Here is a 24162-nt window from a genome sequence, read left to right as displayed (position 1 = left end):
TTTTTTCTTAAGAGTCATATGCATTTAAAAACCAATAAAATAATAAACCTAAATCTCTGATTGTCTCCCAAATACCTGATTATCTGGCAGGTTCCTACTTACAGCACCCCCCCCCCCCACCACCACCACCATTTTTCCCTTAAATGGAAAATTTCTCTTAGGATTGAAATGAATGTTTGAAAAACAAACCTGATCTGCTTTAAATACCAAAATCTGTTTAAATAACACAGAGGTTGTGACAGCCGTTGACAAAGCCAGGACGTTCAAAGCCCTGTGGCTGACACATCGTATTGAGTTCTGCTGTTGTTGGCACCCCTCTGCCTGTGGCAGGTCCTGGTGTTTGTTATTCAGGTCTGCGTGTGAGAAGGAGACATTCCTCAGATGACAAGACTCTTTCTTCTTTGGGAAAAATCTGTGTTTTAAAATGCTTTTTATAAGCGAGTACACCAATTGATAGTACGGGTGATGACTATTTCTTAGGTCTTCTTGAACGGCTAGCTCCAAGAGTAACTTGAAAGTTTTTTCATGGGCAGATTTTAGTCATTTCAAGAGGGCTTTTCAAAAATGTTTATGCTTTTACTAACATTTTTGGAGGACAAAATGTAATGTGTGAGAAAGACTCTTGTGCTTTGGGGAATATTATCGCATTGAAGGTGATGTCAGAGCACTTAGTAGCCCCCCAGGGTAAGCACACTGCAGTAGGCTTGTTAACATCTGGGACCTGACTCTCAGCCCTGGAATACTGGGAGCTTGGTTTTATCCCATGACCACACAATGAGATGCACTGGGATCGATTTCTGTTACTCAGAGGAAAGGATTGCTTGATGCAACAGGAGACCAATCCACTGATTAACTGTGGATCAAGTGACATGACTCCTAAAGCCTTGGAGCATGAGGCCTTTTGCGCGCATCTCTGAAGAGGAAGGCAAGGATGGCTAGAATTTGGGAGACTCTCACTCCGAGGTGTGTCCAAGCCTAAGAGGCTATTCATGTGGAGGCTGGCTCTGGAGCGCTGGAGGTGCAGCTGGTGGGGGCTGTGTGTAGTGTCCGCTGGGGCTTAACAGTTAAGCTCTAAACCTGGCAGGTTGGACACAGGGTTGGAAATCCAGGCGACGGTCGGTACTGAGTGGAGAGTCCTTCTGAATTATTAGTCCTAGTTCTCTGGGACGTCAATCAAGGTTCTAGTCATAAGGCCAAGGTCCGGCCAGAGCCAGGCAGCCTAGAAAGCTCCCTTCCCTGGGTTGGAGATCAGAGTCAAGCATGGAACATGAAGAGGGAACCTGGTATGGCTTGAGAGTTAGGACCAAAGCAAGGTCCCACTCAGTGGACTATGTGGCCTTGGGTGGTTGGGGTGCAGTGAGAGGAGGGGAAGGAAGAGGCTGCTTCAGTGGCTCCATCTTCAGTGCTAATACCTGGGGGCGCTGTGTCCTAGGTCCCAGCACCAGGGGGATCACTCAGGAAGCCCCTGGTACAAATGGGAAAAGCAATGCATTCCCACAACTAGTGCTTAGTAAATGATGGGGGAGGTGGCAATGCTGCTCTTCGAGGACTAGGCAGGAAGTGAAGGCTGGGTAGATTTCACACCTGTGTGTTCTTGGTAGAATTACTGATCATGCTGGGTGACCCTGTCACCCAGGAGCTGGAAGTTAGGAATTAAAGTTATGCTTCTCATCACACTCTCATTCCAGTGCATTCCTTTGTAAGCCTCCAAGTGCTCCAGAGTCACATAGGGCTCCTTTTTTTGTTTTTTCTTTTCCCTATTTTACCCCTTTACTTTTTTTTTTTTTTTTTTTTTTTTTTTGAGACGGAGGCTTGCTCTGTCGCCCAGGCTGGAGTGCAGTGACCGGATCTCAGCTCACTGCAAGCTCCGCCTCCAGGGTTCACGCCATTCTCCTGCCTCAGCCTCCCGAGTAGCTGGGACTACAGGCGCCTGCCGCCTCGCCCAGCTAGTTTTTTGTATGTTTAGTAGAGACGGGGTTTCACCGTGTTAGCCAGGATGGTCTCGATCTCCTGACCTCATGATCCGCCCGTCTCGGCCTCCCAAAGTGCTGGGATTACAGGCTTGAGCCACCGCGCCCGGCCACCCCTTTGCTTTTAAATGCTTATTTGGGGCTTAATGGTAAAAGATTTTGTTTCTGTGCTGAAACTGCATGTTCCCACATATGTCTAAGAGCAAATTTTGAGCTTCCAAACACATGAGGAGCCTCTTCCTCAGAGCTGACTTTCCAAGTGAGCAAAAAGGAAGCCAGTACTAAGCCTGTTGCATGTTCATGTGCCCTCCAGAGAGGGTCGGAGGCTCTCAGGTTCTTTCCAGCCTTTGTTGAACGTGACTGAGCCAGGCTCTGCGGCACTGAGTTTGGTCCTGTGATGGCTTCCAAGTCTTTGACCTGAAGAGTTCACAGTGCAGAGAGGGGAGATAGGCTTGTAAAGAGATCACTGATGAACAGGACAGTAGTGGGGGCATCAAGCAGGTAGAAACCAAGTGCTGCGGAGAGAACACATCATCCTTTTGGAGGACTCTTGCCTGAGGCCTAGGGGCTTTAGTCAGGCAAAGTAGGAGGAAGATATCAGGTGTCATGGTGCATGTGGTCCCAGCTACTCAGGAGGCTGAGGTGTGAGGATCATTTGAGCTGGAGTTCAAGGCTGCAGCCTTGATCTCACCTGTGAATAGCTACTGCACTCTAGCCTGGGCAACATAGCAAGGCCCCAACTCTTAAAAATATTTTGTTTAAAAAAAAAAAAAAAAAAAACAAAGTTGGGGAAAGGGGTAAGAATTAAGAATTTAAGGCCAGGCGTGATGGCTCATGCCTGTAATCCCAGCACTTTGGGAGGCCGGATCATGAGGTCAGGAGATCGAGACCATCCTGGCTAACACGGTGAAACCCTATCTCTACTAAAAATACAAAAAAAATTAGCTGGGTGTGGTGGCGGGCTCCTGTACTCCCAGCTACTCGGGAGGCTGAGGCAGGAAAATGGCGTGAGCTTTAGGAGGCAGAGCTTGCAGTGAGCTGAGATCGCGCCGCTGCACTCCAGCCTGGGGGACAGAGTGAGACTCCATCTCAAAAAAAAGAATTTAAGCAGAGAAAAAGAAATGGATTTTGTGTGTACACTAAAATAAACATAAGATTTACCATTTTGTAACTGGACATTTACCATTTATAACTGGACAGTTCACTGGCATTGATTAAATTCATACCGTTGTACAACCATCACCACCATCCATTTCCACAAATTTTTCTTCCTAAACTGAAACTCTGTATCCATTAAACACTAATCCCGATTCCTTGCTCCTCCTAGGCCCTGACAACCATCATTCTACTTTCTGTCTCTATGAGTTTGACAATTCCAAGTAACTCATATAAGTGAAATGATACTGTATTTGTCCTTCTGTGTCTGGTGTATTTCACTTAGCATAATGTCTTCCATGGGGTAGCATTAATCAGAGTTTCCTTCCTCTTTAAGACCGAATAATATTCCATCATAGGTATGCCCCACATTTTGCTTCTCTGTCTGTCCCTCCATGGACAACTGGTTTGCCTCCAGCTTTGGCTGTTGTGAGTGGTGCTGCTATGAATGTGGGTGTGCAGATATCTGCTAGAGGCCCTGCTTTCACTGGGTTCTTCTTTTTAAAAGCTGTATAGAGCTTGCGTGGGCCCTTGAGTTTTTGACCGTTGGAGAAAATTGATCTAGGAGTCAAGGCCTTGGTGCTGTTCCTCACTGCCACGAACTCCCTGGGTCCCTGGAGCAGTCACACACCATCTCTTTGTCACTGTCTCCCCATGTGAGTTAAGGGAGTCCCTTCGCCTCTTGGGCTGTGCCCTGGGTGACTACACGTGGGACATCCTGCACCCAGACTTGGCACACTACGCCTCTCCTGGCTTCTGTTTCCTCCTCAATGCAGTTACGAATGGAGTGGACTCTGGGCACGAGCAGATGTAACAGTCTCACTTTTGAGTGTTCTTGAGTAGCTCCACAGGCTCCTGATGTACAGAAATCTGTCACTCTGCTGAGACGTGCATTTGAACCGCACCCACAGTGAGGGCAGTGCGCGGGGGCAAGTCCTCCACTGGGGGGTCAGGCCGCCAGTGCCTAGTGTCTACGCCTCTCAGCAGAGTTGTTGGCTGCTCCTTGCCCTTTCTTTTTTGTTTTTTGTTTTTTTTTTTTTTTTTGAGACGGAGTCTCGCTCTGTCGCCCGGGCTGGAGTGCAGTGGCTGGATGTCAGCTCACCACAAGCTCCGCCTCCCGGGTTTATGCCATTCTCCTGCCTCAGCCTCCCGAGTAGCTGGGACTACAGGCGCCCGCCACCTCGCCTGGCTAGTTTTTATTTTTTTGTATTTTTTAGTAGAGACGGGGTTTCACCATGTTAGCCAGGATGGTCTCGATCTCCTGACCTCATGATCCGCCCGTCTCGGCCTCCCAAAGTGCTGGGATTACAGGCTTGAGCCACCGTGCCCGGCCCTTTTTTTTTTTTTTTTTTTTTTTTTTTTTTTGAGACAAAGTCTCACTCTGTTGCCCAGGCTGGAGTATGGTGGTGCGATCTCGGCTCACTGCAAGCTCCTCCTCCCAGGTTCAAGCGATTCTCGTGCCTTGGACCCCCAAGTGGCTGGGATTACAGGCATCCGCCACCAAACCCGACTAGTTTTTTGTATTTTTTTAGTAGATATGGGGTTTTACCATGATGGCCAGGCTGGTCTCAAACTCCTGGCCTCAGGTGATCCACCTGTCTTGGCCTCCCAAAGTGCTGGGATTACAGGCGTGAGCCACCTTGCCCAGCTGTCCTTTCTTATGAACTGACTTTTATGAAATAGTAGAACTTTGGTGATCATTCGTGTGTGTGTGTGTGTGTACACGTGTGTATGTGTGTGTATGGGAGAGAGAGTGTGTGTGTGTACACGTGTGTATGTGTGTGTATGGGAGAGAGAGTGTGTGTGTGTACACGTGTGTATGTGTGTGTATGGGAGAGAGAGTGTGTGTACACGTATGTGTGTGTATGGGAGAGAGAGTGTGTGTACACGTGTGTATGTGTGTGTATGGGAGAGAGAGTGTGTGTGTACACGTGTGTATGTGTGTGTATGGGAGAGAGAGTGTGTGTGTGTGTACACGTATGTGTGTGTATGGGAGAGAGAGTGTGTGTGTGTACACGTGTGTATGTGTGTGTATGGGAGAGAGTGTGTGTGTGTAGACGTGTGTGTGTGTATGGGAGAGAGTGTGTGTGTGTAGACGTGTGTATGTGTGTGTATGGGAGAGAGTGTGTGTGTGTAGACGTATGTGTGTGTATGGGAGAGAGTGTGTGTGTACACGTGTGTATGTGTGTATGGGAGAGAGAGAGTGTGTGTGTACACGTGTGTATGTGTGTGTATGGGAGAGTGAGTGTGTGTGTACACGTGTGTATGTGTGTGTATGGGAGAGTGAGTGTGTGTACACGTGTGTATGTGTGTGTATGGGAGAGAGAGTGTGTGTGTACACGTGTGTATGTGTGTATGGGAGAGAGTGTGTGTGTGTGTACACGTGTGTGTGTATGGGAGAGTGTGTGTGTACACGTGTGTATGTGTGTGTATGGGAGAGAGAGGGTGTGTGTATACACGTGTGTATGTGTGTGTATGGGAGAGTGTGTGTGTATACACGTGTGTATGTGTGTGGGAGAGAGAGTGTGTGTGTACACGTGTGTATGTGTGTGTATGGGAGAGAGTGTGTGTGTGTGTGTACACGTGTGTATGTGTGTGTATGGGAGAGAGTGTGTGTGTGTGTACACGTGTGTATGTGTGTGTATGGGAGAGTGTGTGTGTGTACACGTGTGTATGTGTGTGTATGGGAGAGTGTGTGTGTGTACACGTGTGTATGTGTGTGTATGGGAGAGAGTGTGTGTGTGTGTACACGTGTGTATGTGTGTGTATGGGAGAGAGAGTGTGTGTGTGTACACGTGTGTATGTGTGTGTATGGGAGAGAGTGTGTGTGTGTACACGTGTGTATGTGTGTGTATGGGAGAGAGTGTGTGTGTGTACACGTGTGTATGTGTGTGTATGGGAGAGAGTGTGTGTGTGTACACGTGTGTATGTGTGTGTATGGGAGAGAGTGTGTGTGTGTGTGTACACGTGTGTATGTGTGTGTATGGGAGAGAGTGTGTGTGTGTGTGTACACGTGTGTATGTGTGTGTATGGGGGAGAGAGTGTGTGTGTGTATGAGAGAGAGAGAGGGCAGAGAGAATGAGAGAGAGAATGCCTCCAAAAAGAGAGCTGACCATTGGGCTTGTGATGGAAGTAAAAGAAAGCAAGAAGTTTGTACCAAATAGATTAAAAATGGGCCCGTCTGACGCCACAGTTGTCCCACGGTGCAAACAACTTCAGTCTACATTCGCTACAGAAATAAGATAAAGGGTCTCAGGCAGCAGCACACTGCTCCTTGAGTGACAAAACTTGAGAATTTTGAAAAGGTGGCTCAGGAGAAGGCAGGAGACTATACAAACATTTCCAGGAAGCGGCAGATGGCGAAGGCACTGGCGTGGCTGCTAAACCAACCTTCTTTTCAAGTAAGGGCTGGTTTAAAATGTTTAAGGTGTGTTTTTTTTGGCAAAAGATGCAGTTCAGAGGAATGAGCAGAACAGCTGTCTATCTCACAGCAGACAGGATTCCTCCTAAGCTCAAGAGGCTCACAGAGGAGCAGAGGCACAAAGCCCAGGCTGTGGGTGTGTTGGGCCACAGGGCAGTTGTCCTTTTTTACCAGCTGGACTGAATGTCATCTGAGATAGGCAATCAGAGAACAAGGAGAGAAGAAGCCAATCAAAGAAAGCCTTGAACAGCTGGTAAAAACAGGCAAGGACGATAAAGACAATGGTGAGGACATAGAAAAGACAAGTTGGGTCCCAACTTGTAAATCAAGCGAAGTGTTCCATTATGCTGAGCTGCCAGCACAGCCAACATCCACCAGTGGGACGGAGCCTTTCTTAGCAAGTCCAAGAAATACATCTCCATTGGCACCGTCCCAGGCCATGTCTAAGAAGTTGCAAAAGGAAAGAATGACTAACAACACAGTTAACTTTAGTCAAGACTAATGAAGGGGGTGGCGGGAATGAAGAGAAACATAACAAGAACAACAAAAAAGAATAAAAAGGAAGGTAATCAAACAGGCACAACCAATGTAAAGTATTTCTCCAAACAGCTAAATGTTAATGAATCGGGAGACCTGGATGAAATGCATTTTTGGGAAAAGTGAAAATGGAAAATATGCAACAATGAGAAAGAGAAGACTTGATTAGGTGAATAGCCATTAAAGATCACCCTAGCTAGGAGATCTAGGTCCAGGGGCCTTCAAGTCAGGGCTAACTTTCAGAGTCAAGATCATCTATAACTGTTGCAGGATAAGCAGAGAAGCTGATGAACTCACTTATGTGGTTAGTACAACATTGTTTCCAAGACCAGACAATTGCATTGAGAGGTAATAACATTTTAGCCCACTTCATTTATGACCATAGATGCAGAAGTCCTAAATTAAATGTTAAAAAAAGAAAAGAAAAGAAAAAAGAAGGGCCAGGCGCGATGGCTCACACCTATAATCCAGCACTTTGGGAGGCCAAGGCGGGTGGGATTGCTTGAGCCCAGGAGTTCAAGACCAGCCTGGGCAACAAAGTGAGACGTCTCTACAAAAAAATATTAAAAATTAGCTGGGTGTGGCAGTGTATGCCTGTAGTCCCAGCTACTCAGGAGGCTGTGCTGGGAGGAGTGCTTGAGTCCTGAGAGGTCGAGGCTACAGTGAGCTGAGATCGCGCCACTGCACTCCAGTCTAAAAAAAAAAAGGAAAAGAAAAGAGGGACATTCATCCATTCATCATGCACATCAACTCAAAAGTTGTCATTCAATATGATCTTTAAGAAAAAGCCACCAGGCCAGGCGCAGGGGCTCACGCCTGTAATCCCAGCACTTTGGGAGGCCGAGACGGGCGGATCACGAGGTCAGGAGATCGAGACCATCCTGGCTAACACTGTGAAACCCCGTCTCTACTAAAAAAAAATACGAAAAAAAAAAAAAAGAAAAAAAAAAAAAAAAAAAAAAAAAAAAAAATACGAAAAACTAGCCGGGCGAGGTGGCGGGCGCCTGTAGTCCCAGCTACTCGGGAGGCTGAGGCAGGAGAATGGCGTAAACCCGGGAGGCAGAGCTTGCAGTGAGCTGAGATCTGGCCACTGCACTCCAGCCTGGGCGACAGAGTGAGACTCCGTCTCAAAAAAAAAAAAAAAGGAAAAGTTCCAAAATCTCACCACGTTTATATCCTATATGAGGGTTCTGGATTTGTAGTTCCAGACTTCTTTCTGAGATGGTAAACGAGTGACCATGAGGTTCGTCTGCTGCCTTGCTCCCAGCTTGGAAACCCAAAGAGGGCTCCAAGACAGCACATGAAATCCCCCTGAGGGAGATGGTAGCTGACATTTCTGAGGACCTGCAGCTCAACTGAACCTCTCCCAGCGAGGCCTACATCCCACCTCTCACTGCAAGAAAGCAGATTCTTAAGCTTACCTTCCCCATGGAAGCTGTTTTGACCTGCAGGATGCAGAAGACTGGAAGCCAGAAACATCCTTCCTTAAGTAGACATTCCAAGTGTGGACAGAGCTGGGCCACTGGTTCATACACACTCTTGGTGCTGAGGGGTTCGAGGCACTTCTGAGGTCTGAGTCCTGTGGCTGCCATTCCTGAGATACTTTTCTGGAATTTCCAGCCTTGAGAGATGTGGAGGTAACCTCTTCCCTCTCCTCTGGCTTCTAGATATTTGCAAATAATTAATTAATGATTTAATCACTCCTTTCCCCAGGATGCACCTGGTTTCTTACAATGTGTGTCATGGATCAGAAAGATGGGAGCATTAGGAGAGGACAGAGAGACGGTGCATTGGACAAAGGCTGGGTGACAGATACGTTTTTATCTGGAGGATCTGAGAACAGGTTAATGAGCACATCTGACCTTGAAGATGATTTCTGCTTTGCTGAGACAAAATGGAAATGAGTTTTCCTAATATACCCCTTCCCTGGAGAGAGATGAGGGCGGCCTTGGCTGTGCGCCTCCCTTTTGAAGAATTTGCAAGTTAAATGCTTCTTTGAACATTCTCACCTCCAAAACAGACTAAGACTTAGCCTTTTCTACACCAAATGCTTGGCTTAGAGGCGCCGCTAAGTACAGGGGGCTGACTAGGAAGCGTGTGGGGGAAGAGGACATGCGAAGTGGAAAGAAGTACCTGATGGCAGGAATCCAAACTCAAATGAACTAAGCTTGTGAAAAAAATGACATTGGAGTTTACCAGAGCCCTGCTGGTGTAATGACCTTTTGTTGAAATTATTTCTACAGATAATCACAGCTGGCTTATCAGTATTGCTGTTCGAGGCGATCCTGACCAGTGCAACCACGGGGTGGTAAGTCTTTTGCATAGAGAGATAAAGTGCCAATTAGTCACTGAGTTTCATCAGGATACTAAATTTTGCTCTCAAATGTTGCCGAAAGGGAGTGTGCGTTGGCTGTTTATCTCCATCCAAATGTAAATCTCATATTAGTGAAGGTTTATTTAAAAAAAAAAAACCTTTTATTAACCTGTAAATGCAAATTCAGAAGAATGCATATATCATAAATATACTACCTGATGGATTTGTACAAACCAACCATTCTATATACCATAACCAGCATCCAGAGCAAGAAACAGAACATCGCCCTCACTCATCCACCCCAGAAGAGCCGCTGCTGGTCAACCACTATGTGTGTGTGTGTATATATATGTATGTATATGCATAATATGTATAATATAATATGTATAACAATAATGTTTAGTAAACCACTCTACACACACACACACACACACACAGTCAGCCCTTTGCATGAACAGGTTCCAGATCCTCAGATTCAACCAACTGTGGGTCAACAATGTAGTTTAGGAAAGCAATGGTTGCATCTGTACTGAACATGTACAGACTTTTTTTCTTGTCATTATTTCCTAAACAGTACAGTATAACAACTATTTACATAGCATTTACATTGTATTAGGTATTATAAGTAATCTAGAGATGATTTAAAGTATACAGGAGGATGTCCATGGATTGTAGGCAAACACAACACCATTTTATATAAGAGACTTGACAATCCATGGAAGTCCTGGAACAGATCCCCTGTGGGTACTGAGGGGCAACTGTATACACACACACACACACACACACAGAGAGAGAGAGAGAGAGAGAGAGAGAAAGAGAGAGAGAGAGAGCATGTGCTGTGTCTTTCTATTTCTTTGATTTTTCCATTAACTTTCTCTCAGACAAGCTCCAAATGATCCTATTTAGAATGCACTACTCATTTGCATAAAGACAGCACGCCTCACTAAGATATCTGAGCAGAGACCAGAAGAAAGTGAGGGAGTGAGCCATGGGGATGTTGGGGGACAGCAGTGCCAAGGGGTGGGGAGGAAGCAAGAAGACCAGGGGCTCTGGCCATGATCTAGGTGCAATATGGTGATGGCTGAGAACTGGCTGACAGCAGTGGAGGTGGGGAGATGTGGTAGGATACCTGAGGCACTAGGATTTGAGAGAGAGGAGTCTAGGATGACTTCTAGGTTTGGGGTCCGAGCAATTGAAAGAATGAGGTTGCCTTTCACTGAGATCGAGAATGTCGTGTGAAGAGCAAGGTTTGGCAAGGTGGTGGTGGAGGTGTATCGGGCATTGGTTTGAATATATGAAGGCTGAGGTGCCTGTTGGACCACAGAGCGGAGATACAGGAATAGGTCATTTGCCAAATCAGCCTGGAGGTCCGGGGAGGGGAGAGCCTTTCTGTGCCTTGGCCATGGCAGGCATGTGTCTCCTCAGGGCTTCTGGGTCTGTCACTTCGTCCCGGATACCTTCCTCCCTGCTTTCAGTTGGCCACCACTGCTCATCCCCCAGGTCTTCAAATCGAGGTGACTTCGGAGAGGCTTCCCTGGCCACACCCTGTGCAAGCCCTGCTGGCTTTTTCCTGTCGCCTTGCTAATTTCCTCCCTGACAGTTCTGACTGTTGTGACCAGATTCATTCCTTTCTGCCCATTAGGGTCTGCCTCCCTCCCAGAAGCAGTGCGCAGGACCCTGGGGGTATGCAGGAGACAGCTGGGTGTGGGGTGGTGTTCAGCAGGGCAGACCGGGACAGGCAGGCTCTTCAGAAGGATGGCTGAGGCAGGCGCATGGCCGTGGGGAGACACAGCGGGGACTCAGAATCCCAGGAGGTAGGTGTGGCCGTTGTGATGGTAGCTTCACGACACACCTCCTGGAAAAGGCCACACTGCCCTGCCCCATAGCCCTCAGAGCCCGTGACTCACAAGGGAGGTTTGGGCCATGAGTAACACAGGGATGCACAGAGAAAGTAAGAGAGGACCCAGCTGTGACCAGTGCCCCGGGCTCGCCCTCCACTCAGGCCTCGGAGCTCTCCATCTGAGACAGGAAACAGGCCTCCTGAACTTATTAGGACCATGCGCCTCTCATTCAAGGGACAGTTGGTTATGACCACATGAGGACAAGAATGAAGCGATCAGGTGGGTTTCACCCCTGAACTTCCTGCACAAGACCTGCCCATTGGAGAGTTAAGAATGCTACCTATTCTGATTACTAATATTCAAACCAGTAGGTGATTGTTACCAAGGGTTTGGGTTGTGGTCTGCAGGGAAGGTGAAGGTGAGGGAGGAGGTAATGGAGAGTTTAAACGGTTAAAACAGCTCATTACATGCTTTAATTTGGGGAATATATATGTATGCATTTTTAAGCAATAGAGTAATGCATGCTATTTATAAGACATTTAAAACAATACAGAAATATGTCAAGTAAAAAGCGAAAGTCGCTCATCCTTCACTCCCTCAAACTCCTCTTGCCAGACATCACCACGGTTTGGTTGAAGGGTGAGAACAGTGCTACATTTGGCCATGGATGTGTAACCCAACGGAGGTGGACTCTGTTCACTGTAGGAGGTGTTAGATCTGGGGGCCCAGCCACAACAGTGTTTCTGAAATGAAACCACACCGAGCAGCCCTCACACACATCACACATAAATAGTCTATTCCTTGGGCTGGTGACAACGTTTTGTTTCCTTCCCCGTGACCAGGGATAGCCTGGCCTCAATCCTGGATGCTGCACATCATGTAGAGAAATTCACATTTGTTGTTGCTGCTCACTGGTCTTCTGTCCTTTGTTTTAAAAAGGAAAACAAGCCTAGGACCACTTTAAGATCGTGCTTATTTCCATTCTAGTTCCTGTATATTACTTGGCAGACTTTTTCCCCACGGAATAGCACTATAAAATTGAAGTGCAGGCAAATTTTGGAATAGGTTTTTACATGTCTTTACCAGTATTATCAGGAAAGAAAAAGCATAGTATTGCTTAGCTTTGCTCAAATAAAGCCTGACTCTAGAAAATAAGTCTTTTGGCTGGGAGTGGTGGCTCACGCCTGTAATCCCAGCATTTTGGGAGGCCGAGGCGGGCAGATCACCTGAGGTCAGAAGTTCGAGACCAGCCTGACCAACATGGAGAAACCCTGTCTCTACTAAAAATACAAAATTAGGCAGGTGTGGTGGCGCATGCCTGTAATCCCAGCTACTTGGGAGGCTGAAGCAGGAGAATCGCTTGAACCTGGGAGACGGAGGTTGCAGTGAGCCGAGATTGTGCCATTGCACTCCAACCTGGACAACAAGAACGAAATTCCATCTCAAAAAAAAAAAAAATAAGAAGAAAGTAAGTATTTTTCCCGTGCCTGCAATCAGAGTAGTCCTAATAGCTGATCTTTCCCCTTCCTTCTTCTTCTTTTTTTTTTTTGCATTTGTTTGCACGTTGGACCTGCTGAGTTGTCACTTGCTTAACTCAAGGACCACCATGCTGCCTGGTGGGTGTCAGCACTGGTACCCAGGTGTGCCCAGGACAGCCTCCCATCTCCCAGGATTCTTCTGTGGATAAAATGGCCTTGGATGCTGACATAGCCACAGAAACAACAGTGTTATTTGTGAACATCAGTGGGAGATTCATATGGGATAAATGTGAGGGGCAGGACCAGTGGCCCTGTGGAATACCATGATGGGGATTCTAAGAGGTGAACTTGCATCTTGTGTGGCCTTGGGCTGGAAGGGGTTCCTTCAATAAACAGACATTTATCAAGTGCCTCATATGTGCCAGGAACCATTCTTGGATAAAAGTCAAAAATCGCTGCCTCTGCAGTGTCTGTAGATGCTCATTGCCCTGCCTGAGGGCAGGTCCGTATCTAAATCATCCTAGATGGACAGAAATGAATGGTTTTGCTCACTGCACTCAGAAAATGGAATTTCTAACCTTTCTCAGGACTGCCAGTGGGGGCATTTCCTGCCCCAGGAAGACAAATGGAAGGAAAAGAAAAATTAGAAAATGTTCCTACACCTTCCTCTTCCTCCTCCTGCTGTGTCTTCCTCTTCTTTTTAATAATAATAACTAACCATTTATTGGGCAACTGCTGTGCCTCAGACATTTGTTACATTAATATTATCTCATTTACTTTTACGACAATCTTCCAAGTTATCCCTATTTTAAAGATGAAGAAGCTGAGGTCCAGAGATACTTATTTTCCCAAGATTTTATAGCTACTAGGCAGTTGGACCAGATTTCAAACCCAGGTCTCTGTGTGTACAGTGCCCCATAACCTGATAGAACTGAGTTGAAAAACACCAAGGATTTACAGCAGTGCAGATAATGTACAGGCGGAAGCTCATGAGGGAGCTGTAAGGGAACCTGGCTTACATGTTCCTCGTCCCACCACTGTGATCCTCCATAAAAAGTATGTAGATGATTTGACAGCAGAGGAAACAGAGTGTCACCCAGCACAAGACAGTCCTGATTCCTGTTCAGGGACTGACCTGCAAGCTGAGAATGTCCAGTAGACATTTTTAGGGAGGAAAATCTCATTGTCATAGGTTTCTTATACTATAGCTATAACTCCATAATGTCAATCAGTTAAACATTTTTATTGAGTGATTGCTGTATGCAAAGTATGTGGAAACCATAAGAAATATAAGATATCCAACACTTAAGGGGTTATCAAGGGAAGGGCAAATCAGAAAGGTAATTCATGGGATGGATCAGATAGTAACTGTGTTAATGCCTAGTGAATAAGAAGACTGAAGGAGGGAGAGAGGCCAGGAGTATTTGCAAGGGTGGCCCTGGAGCTGGTGTGAACTGGGTCTTATGCAGAGGAAGAGGCTTAGCTGGGCTGAGAGTTGGGGGATGGAAGAGTTCTGGGCCCCTCTCACCTGGGAAGACAGGGCAGCCAGTGGAGACTCAGTGATTTGCAACCAGAACTGGGGTTCTGAAGCAGGGAAGCTCATCTGTCTTCCCACTCTTCCTCTGCACCTGTCCTTCTAGGGAGGGGTGACACAAATGGTAGGCAGGTTGACATCCCAAAATCCAGTTGCCCAGAGAAGAAAGCCCTGAGATACGTATATGCATACATGCATCTCTCTCTCTCCCTCTTTCTATAAAGAGAATATATGTATTTTTATATATTATATATAATTGAATTATAATTGAATTATATAGAAGAATTATATATTTTATTATATTAATTGTATTTTATTATATAAATTATATATAATTATATATGATATATAAATATATTTATATATATATAAATTCTTGAGACTTTTCCCCAAATTTCTGCATCCTTAGCTTTCATAGTGTTTGTCTAAATTCTTTATTTTATTATTATTATTATTATTATTATTATTATTATTATTTTTAGACACAGGGTCTCTCTATGTTGCCCAGGCTGATCTCAAACTCCTGGCCTCAAGCAATCCTCCAGCCTCAGCCTCCCAAAGTGCTGAGATTACAGGAGGGAGCCACCACTCCTAGCCTAGCCTAAATTCTTTTTTTTTTTTCTGGAGATAGTTTTGCTCTGTCACCCAGACTGGAGTGCAGTGGTGCAATCTAAGCTCACTGTAACCTCCACCTCCCTGGGTTCAAGCAATTCTCATGCCTCAGCTTCCCAAATGGCTGGGATTACAGGCACGCACCACCATGCCCGACTAATTTTTGTATTTTTAGGAGACACCAGGTTTTGCCATGTTGGCCAGGCTGGTCTTGAACTCCTGGCCTCAAGTGATCCACCCGCCTCAGCCTCCCAAAGCGCTGGGATTACAGGCGTGAGCCACTGCGCCCCGCCCCTAAATTCTTGACAATATCTTTCTCTCTTACAAGTAAGCCTGCATTGACCACATTTTGTACAGAATTTCAAAATGAGCCAGAGAAACCCAGGTATTGAACTGAACGTGAGAGCTAAGAGTAAGACAGCTCTCCAGTGTGAGGAAAAGCTCAGTCGGAATAATAAGGAAGCAGGCGTCTGTAAGAGGCTGTCACTGGGCTGTTTCACATCCTGTGAAATTTATGGTATGTCCTGAGAAAAATGGAAAGACAGGCTGTGTGTACCCAAATCAAGGAAACAGAATGTGTGATTATTGCAAAAGGAACCTTGACTTTGGAATTTCCTGATTTTTGAGGACTCCTGAGGTTAAAGATGGTGTGTTTTCAGCCTGAAAGAATTTTCCAACCACAAAGTGAACCACCAGAAGAGTGGACGGTGCGTCAGCTCTGTGTCTTGCACAGAGCTGGTCTGCCTCGTCCATATACTAGGCATGTTCAAGCATGGCTGGGTGACCAGCTCTCAGAGCTCAGGCAGGGGTGGCGGCTGATCCCTGTGGCTTGGGACTTTAAACTGATCAGAAGTCACAAAGGGCAGAGGCTGCAGGCCTGTGTCGTTTGGACCTATTGTGTGTGCCGGTATAGTTACTATTTCTTGTCATTTGCTTTTCAAATTTTAAGTTAGTCATCACCATTTTGAAGTTGGGTGATTTCCTCATACAAATCCAGATTTCCAGATTCTTTTGAAAATGTGGAGCAGCTGTTAATGTTGGGCCTGCATTTGCACACAGCAGCAGTTTCTGCCTCCTCCTCACGTAGGCGTGTGCTCTCCCATCCACCGTGGCCTCCACCACCCTAGGCTGGCTGAGACTGGAGGACCCTGCTCCAGCCAGTATCCTTGCATCCATATATTTGTATATTCATGCATTCCACCAAAGGGCTGGGTTGGGCTCTGAGGCTACAGAAGTAAGCAAGGCACATTCCCTGACTCCAGGGGGGTCACCGTGTAGGGGATAAGTGTTCAAATATATATGTCATTATCCTCCTCCTTGGATGGACAACAGCTTAGCTGCCCAAAATAGGCCGTCTGAAGTAGGACTTCTCACCCAAAGCACTATGAATATTTGAGACCGATAATTCCTTGTTTTGAGGGATTGTTCTGTGCCTTGTAGGATGTCTAGCAGCAAACCTGAACCCCACTCGCCAGATGCCAGTAACACCCCCTCAGTTGTAACAATGAAAAACGTCCCCAGACATTGCCAGAAGTCCCACCCCAGTTGAGAATCACTGGTCTAAAGTTCATGGGGGCTGGTGGAGAATATGCCTTTTCAAATTTCAGCAAGATCTTAAGGAACTTGCTCATCGAATGAGAGCTTTGAATCAGCTCAAGTGTCAGGTCCTCAGCTGCTCCTCCCACCCCCTGTGTCTGTGTCTGGCTCCATAGGCACTTGCTGCACTGAGTGACAGGTGGCTGGCACCATCTCTCCCACCAGGCTGTGAGCAGCGCTAGGAGGAAGGGTGTGTTTCATTCACCTTTGCGTCTCTAGGCCTGGTGTTGAATACTTGCTGAATCAACACTGAGTGGCCAGCCTTCAAAATATTGTATCCAAGAACAATTATAAACCTAAGTACCCAATGTTGGCCAATTTTTAAAGTTAATTAAAAACAACTGCTCTCATCCAGCCAATTATTATAAAAACAATCTATTTCAAGCCCAGTAATTTAAATATCCAGATTTCTATTTAATTGTTCATTTTTAATTAACAGTTGTATGTAATATTAATTCCCTCTATTTCAAAATTCAGCAAAGGAGATTTGAAGCATGCAAAAGAGAAAGCTTCTGACCTGAGAGCAGCATCCCTGTCAAGTGGAATTCATTATGGTGCCTCCTCTCTGAATCCCCTTTCATAGACGGGGAGAGTCACCCTTCTCTTTGGAGTAGTGTAGGAACAAGGAAAGAAAAGAATAACCAAAAGGCAACTTCTTTGTTCTAAGGAGTCCATGATCACATTTGCCCCTTTGCACATCATTCACTGAACTTGCCATTGATCGCTGTTTATCAGCCATGAGGATCACTTGAACCTGAGCATAGCACAGACCTCACCAATGCCGAGAGTCTTTAGAAAATGATCGTATATAATCTTTGAGTAAAGATTTCTTATCCCTTTAACTGTAAGGAACTTCATGGAGGCTGCCCAAACCCATGTATAGGAAGGATGGATTTAGGGGCAAAGAAAACATCCCTATCACACTCCAAAATGCCTTCAGGATCACAGTGTCTGAAATTTATGAGTTTTCCGTTTGAATTAAAAATCCGAAACCTCCTCTTTAAAATTCTATGTAAGAAGGGCCTTCTCAATAACATTGCTCATTACCTCTCAAATTTTATCATCATTTAATAGATTATGAACTCACTCGGCAGGGCCCCGAGGAATGGAGCATGGGACAGAAACATTGTGGTGAGGAAGAGAGAAAAAGGAAAAAATAGTTTAGGACCAAACTGTTTTTAGACCAAATAGTTTGGGACTTCTCCCAGATGGGAGAAAGGGGATCAAATATTAACAGTTTAACTATTCGTTGAATCAGTATTTATTGAGTGCTGCATTAGGTGCGGGGCCTGCAGCCAGGTAAAGGAAGCAGCCTCCATCCTCTGTCTACTGGCTCGACAGGAATTAATTGAATAGCCATAACAATAAATGTAAAATTTAGATGGAGCCTTGGGTCCCTCATAGGAGGAAGAGAAGGGCTGGAGAAGCGCTGAAAATAAACCTCTGGAAGAGAAGCTAGTGATGGATATTTCTGGCCATGTGTGCCCCGCAGTCTGATGTTTATGCCTTGGTTACATGAAGTTTGTTCATTTCAGGAATGATGGGGATTACAAGATTTGCAAACAGTTCAGTCAAGCTCTGACTTAAATAGTTGTAATGCTATTAAGATTCCTGGACACATGTCAGCCCTTCCTGCTGTTTAGAAAACAACATCAAAGCTTACCTCCCTGGCTCTCCTAACAGTAAACTGAACCAAGGTTTGCTTTCATTTTTAGTATTTACTAAGCTGCTTTGGTGTTTCATAAAATAGTTCAGGCCAAGGGACAGAATGTAAGGTTATTACACTCCAGCATTGTTCTAAGGCTATGGGAGCAAAAGTGGCAAGGGGCCAGCGCTACCCTGGTTTTCTCCCTGGTGATTAAGGAGGATTAGTGGAGAGTGTATAGAATGTCCGAGCTCCTGGTTACATTTGCAGAAATAAAACCCTCCCAAACCCAACGCTCTGTGCAGCCCTTGCATCCGGTCGCAGGGACTCTACATTGCCCGGGAACTTGGCAGGGTGACATACATGCTCTTGAAGGGCTACAAGGGGAACGGCAATCACTTAAAAGGGAAAGCCAGGTCTTTGGAGGTGAGCCTGTGTGCAAAAAGAACGCCTCCCCTTCACAGTCATGTCTTTTCCAAAGAGGAGAGGTGATAGAACCCTTCAGCATCTGGGGTCCTGAGCTGGACAAGGCACAAGCAGGCTCCCAAATCAGGTCGTTGGGAACTTGGGTCACAATTTGTCACAGAGACAGTGCTGACAATGATGATTACAGATCTAGGGAAGTCCACAGATTGTCATTTGGTTCGTAACATGGACATTCATTCTAGCTACATTATTGTGAGTTAAATAGGATCGATCAACTTATCACTATTATAGTTTTATTTCTGTGTGAAAGAGGAAAGTACATCCCAACTTGGAGTAAGGTCCTAGGCATCGATCTCCCTCGGCTCCCTCTCCTCCATCCCCATTGTGAACTGGGGGGGACATCCTCCAAGCCCCCCCACCTCACTGGCCAGTGTCTCCTGCTGCCTTCCCCCAGAAGCTTTTAATCACCAGAGAGAGGAGACCACAGTGTTTGGGGGATTCTCCTAGTCTCCAAGCTGATGAAGGAGTACGTTTGTTCTCTAGCTCTGGAGAGCAGCCTTGGCCTCGCAGGCGAGGTTGTAAGAAGTTTCTGCTGCAGAGTTAGTGTGATGAAGGGCTGCCTGGATCAGCATGGGGAAGGAACAGGTCTCAGCCAGTCCCTGCCAACCCCAGTGGCTTCCACAAGTGAGATGCCCATGGAGATGCATGTGAATCTAGTTGACCAGAGTCACTCATCCATGGGACAGGCTCGCCTTGCTCAACAGGACGTGCCCCTCACTAGAAGTCTTCAGGCAGAAGTTGGGTGGCCCACCGGGAGGACCACGGAGGAGGGGATTGCTACTCTCAGAGGGCAATCGGCTAGAAAGTATTAATAATCCTATTTTAGTGACTGTCCATCATAGGCTAAACACAGGGGTGGGTTGCTTCTGATATATTATTTCTAAGCCTCACAGAGACTATTAGATGCGGTCATCTCCCATGGTACAGATGGAGAGACTAAGGCTGAAAACATGCGCAAGATCAGCTGACTAACAAATGCCTGCGTCAGAGCTTGAATTGGCATGATTCTAAAGCGTATTGGTTTTTTGGTTTTCGTTTTTTTTTTGAGACGGAGTCTTGCTCTGTCGCCCAGGCTGGAGTGCCATGGCACAATCTCAGTTCACTGCAAGCTCCACCTCCCGGGTTCACACCATTCTCCTGCCTCAGCCTCCTGAGCAGCTGGGACTACAGGCTCCCACCACCACGCCCGGCTAATTTTTTGTATTTTTAGTAGAGACGGAGTTTCATCTTGTTAGCCAGGATGGTCTCGATCTCCTGCCCTTGTGATCTGCCCATGTCGGCCTCCCAAAGTGCTGGGATTACAGGCGTGAACCACCACGCCCGGCCCCTAAAGCATATTGTTTTTATATTCCCACTCATAGTCAATTCATTCCTGTACTAAAGTGGAAAATGGTGTGAGTTACCTGTATGTCAGGGTCACCCACCAAAGGAACATTTTTCACCAGGTGTGTAGCATGGACAGTCTATGTGTGTGTCATACACTCAGCACAACAAACATTCAAGATATGAAGGCACCATGGCCTGGGTGTGTGTTGCGAGTGAGCATATGAAGGATTGGGGTGCTGGGTAGGCAGATGAGAGAGGAAGGGAAGGAAAGGGTCTGACCAAAAGGGCTGTTGGCACCTCTGAAAAAGGGCTCTCCCCATCAGACACCTACCACCATAGCCCCTTGATGATGGCCCAGCACAGGCCCCAGAAGACTGACGGAATTCAGATAGACTGTCTGTGGTGAGGTTCAAAATAGAAAGTGGAGAGGACTTTGGCTGTATTACATTTGAGGGATGTTAAAATATTCAGCTCTTCTTCCCTCACTGTCTCCAGTTCTCCCACTGCTTTTTCATTTTCAGATCACTGGCCATGTGTCTCTCTGTGCTGGTGGGAAAATTATGATTCCCCACTTGTATTTTTACCTTTAAATGTTCTGTAGTTTAAATGAAATGAAAAGATTCTGAGATTGTCACCTTAATTTGAAGAATATGGATACCTGTGTGATTTCCTATCCCTCAGCCCAATTTGCCAACAGCACCAGAGGCCTCTATGGGATCGCTTCTGCCGGAAGTCTGTGTTTCTGCCAGAGAGCACTAACCCAAGTGCTCACCCTCACCGGGTCGGGATGTGTGGGATGCTTCACCTACTTCCCCAAGGGAAGGTATCGAGCCCGCCTGCCAGCCTTCTCACCTCCCATGTGTACCCGAGGTCTGCCCCGAGTGATAGGAGCGATTCCTGGGCTTGACCTGGAAGCATGGCAGTCCGGGCTGGTGATAAGTCACAGTCGCAGAATGAGGGGAGGCACCCCTTGCCCTGCGTGCGTGGGCGCCAGGCAGCTCAGGGGTCCCGGGGAAGTGGAGAGCTGACCTTCTGCTGTTGTTTGCAGCGTCCTGCTTGGTGCACTTGGAGAGGCCTTGCTGGTTTTCTCAGAGCGGAAGGGCTCCTGAACAAGACGGTCAAGAGAAGGAGACTCGCCGGCTGCTGCGGGGGAACATCGCCCCTGGTCTCATAGCTCCCTGTTGAATGTGTCAGAAAGAGGAACGCGAGGACAGTGAGACCAGGTGGGCAGCGCCATCGCCCTCACCCACGTGAACGTGGTGGTGGCTGATGAGGCCGAGGCCCTGCTGCTTCAAGGAGCGCCCTTTCTGGGGGTCTGCAGGTCGCTGCAGAGGAGCGGTCTGTTACGTCTTCCCATTTGGAAGCTGGTTCTGCAGAAGCAGGAAGTACAGGATTTCACGGGCTGGCTCTGCTCACCTCGACTGAGCCTCACACCTCTGGATGCCACATGCTGTCTCCCAAACACTGCTTTCGGTGCGAGGTAGTGGGCCTAAGGGGTTTGGTTGTCTTTTTCTTTTTCTTTTTTTTTTTTTTTTCATTTTTAAAATTTTAACATTTTTATTTATTATTATTTTTTAAAGACAGAGCCTCACTCTGTTGCCTAGGCTGAAGCGCAATGGGACGATCACAGCTCACTACAGCCTTGACCTCCTAGACTCAAGCCATCCTCCTGCCTCAGCATCCAGAGTAGCTGGTGTGCACCACCACACCCGGCTCATTTTTTCTATTTTTATTGTTTTAGAGATGGGGATCTCACTGTGTTGCCCAGGCTGGTCTGAAACTCCTGGGCTCAAGCAGTCCTCACACCTCGACCTCCCAAAGTATTGAGATTATAGGCATGAGCCACTGCACCTGGCCTTTCTCATTTTTATTTTTAAATTGACAGACAAAACACTATGCATTTATCGTGCACAACACGATGCTTTGGGAATGGTTAAATCTAGCTAACAAATGCATTACCTCACACAGTTATCATTTTTATGGTGAGTCTTGGTTGTATGTTTTGTTTCGTTCATGTTTTTACATCCTTGGCGTCTCCTCTGGGTCCGTCCATCCTTTGCTGTCATGCTGGCTTGCCTAAGGCCTACCCCTACCTGTGTACCAGCATTTTAAACTCTGGAGTGAGTGATGTTACTTTTTGTGGTTGATGTTACTATTCATTTCCTGCCTCTAAACTTCTCGTGGTCCTTATAAACTTGTCAGGGTGTGTGTTGCATTGAATTCTGCATGTCCTGTTTTTGCCAACCATTAGGTTAAGCTGGTACTGACTTATCACCAGAGGAAACAGGGTTTATGAGCACTGACAGATGTCTTCCCTGGGTAAAAAAATAAACAGTATATGTATACACACACACATACATACTTATATTTCTTAAAGCTTTTAATCCCTTTCATTCCCTGATATCTCAGAGATTTCAAATCATTGAACACTGAAGTATATTTTTCAGGCCAGATGAAAAAATGTATTAAAACCCTATTCCTGGTCAGGCACAGTGGCTCACGCCTATAATCCCAGCACTTTGGGAGGCCGAGGTAAGCAGATCACCTGAGGTCAGGAGTTCAAGACCAACCTGGCCAACATGGTGAAACCCTGTCTCTACTAAAAATACAAAAACATTAGCCTGATGTGGTATTGTGTGCCTGTAGTCCCAGCTACTCGGGAGGCTGAGGTAGGAGAATCGCTTGAACCTGGTAGGCGGAGGCTGCAGTGAGCCAAAATTACGCCACTGCACTCCAGCCTGGGCAACAGAACGAGACTGTCTCAGAAACAACTACAGCAACAACAACAACAAAAACCCTATTCCTTGCCTTTGTAGGAGTCAAAATAAATGAACTTTTTTTTCTTTTTTTTATTATTATACTTTCCGTTCTGGGGTACTTGTGCAGAATGTGCAGGTTTATTACATAGGTATACACGTGCCATGGTGGTCTGCTGCACCCATCAACCCGTCGCCTACATTAGGTATTTCTCCTAATGTTATCCCTCCCCTAGTCCCCCAGCCCCCGACAGGCCCCGGTGTGTGATGTTCCCCTCCCTGTGTCCATGTGTTCTCATTGTTCCAAAATAAACGAATTTACACAAAATGGTCACTTGTTTCTGAACCCACCAAGAAAGTTTAAGAAAATAATGACTAACTTGGCCGGGCGCGGTGGCTCAAGCCTGTAATCCCAGCACTTTGGGAGGCCGAGACGGGCAGATCACGAGGTCAGGAGATCGAGACCATCCTGGCTAACACGGTGAAACCCCATCTCTACTAAAAAATACAAAAAGGCCGGGCGCAGTGGCTCAAGCCTGTAATCCCAGCACTTTGGGAGGCCGAGACGGGTGGATCACGAGGTCAGGAGATCGAGACCATCCTGGCTAACACGGTGAAACCCCTTCTCTACTAAAAAATACAAAAAACTAGCCGGGCGAGGTGGTGGGCGCCTGTAATCCCAGCTACTCTCGGGAGGCTGAGGCAGGAGAATGGCCTGAACCCGGGAGGCGGAGCTTGCAGTGAGCTGAGATCCGGTCACTGCACTCCAGCCCAGGCGACAGAGCAAGATTCCGTCTCAAAAAAAAAAAAAAAATGCAAAACTAGCCGGGCGAGGTGGCGAGCGCCTGTAGTCCCAGCTACTCGGGAGGCTGAGGCAGGAGAATGGCCTGAACCCGAGAGGCGGGGCTTGCAGTGAGCTGAGATCCGGTCACTGCACTCCAGCCTGGGCGACAGAGCAAGACTCCGTCTCAAAAAAAAAAAAAAAAGAAAAGAATGACTAACTCTAAATATTTCTGTTCCTAAGAGATGTTTCAAATATTTGACCACTCTGCCAGGTGTCAGAGAGTGTGGGCCATTCAGGGTGACCCATGAGTCCTCCTCAAGCAGGGAGCCAGGCCCTATAATGTTGAATACCTGTGTATTGATGGAGACCCCCTGCCGCGGCATCCGGGAAATACGCATTGCCCATACTCAGCCCCATGGAGAATACAGTCAGCTCAGTCGGTGGCTGTTGTTGCTTCTGCGTGTGTTCCCCAACTTGTTGAGAAAAGAAAGAGAAAAAGAAACAAATAGCAATGGATTCGTGTATTTGGAACTTGAGTACCTTAAATTCATGTCCTTGTCTTTCCCTGGTCTCTCCTTCTCATGTAAGGTACAAATGCTAAAAGTGACCTTAACACACGCGGCTTTCTTTTTTTTTTTTTTTTTTTTTTTTTTTTTTTTTTTTTTTTGAGACGGAGTCTTGCTCTGCCGCCCAGGCTGGAGTGCAGT

The 24162-nt window shown here is 46.6% G+C and overlaps 1 protein-coding gene across 1 annotated transcript in view; it reads left to right on the top strand.

Annotated features, from left to right (window-relative positions):
* TMEM241 (transmembrane protein 241) overlaps positions 1–22999 on the top strand; it is a 143331-nt gene extending 120332 nt beyond the window's left edge. Inside the window, exons 14-15 of the mRNA XM_010383238.2 lie at positions 9327–9391; positions 20964–22999. Coding sequence (XP_010381540.2) covers positions 9327–9391; positions 20964–21024 — 126 coding nt within the window. The 3' untranslated portion in view covers positions 21025–22999. The remainder of the gene's footprint in view (positions 1–9326; positions 9392–20963) is intronic.
* The last annotated feature ends 1163 nt before the right edge of the window (positions 23000–24162 follow it).

Source organism: Rhinopithecus roxellana, chromosome 21 (assembly GCF_007565055.1).
Source record: "Rhinopithecus roxellana isolate Shanxi Qingling chromosome 21, ASM756505v1, whole genome shotgun sequence".
Lineage (NCBI taxonomy): Eukaryota > Metazoa > Chordata > Mammalia > Primates > Cercopithecidae > Rhinopithecus > Rhinopithecus roxellana.
This window is presented reverse-complemented; position numbering and strand designations above follow the sequence as displayed.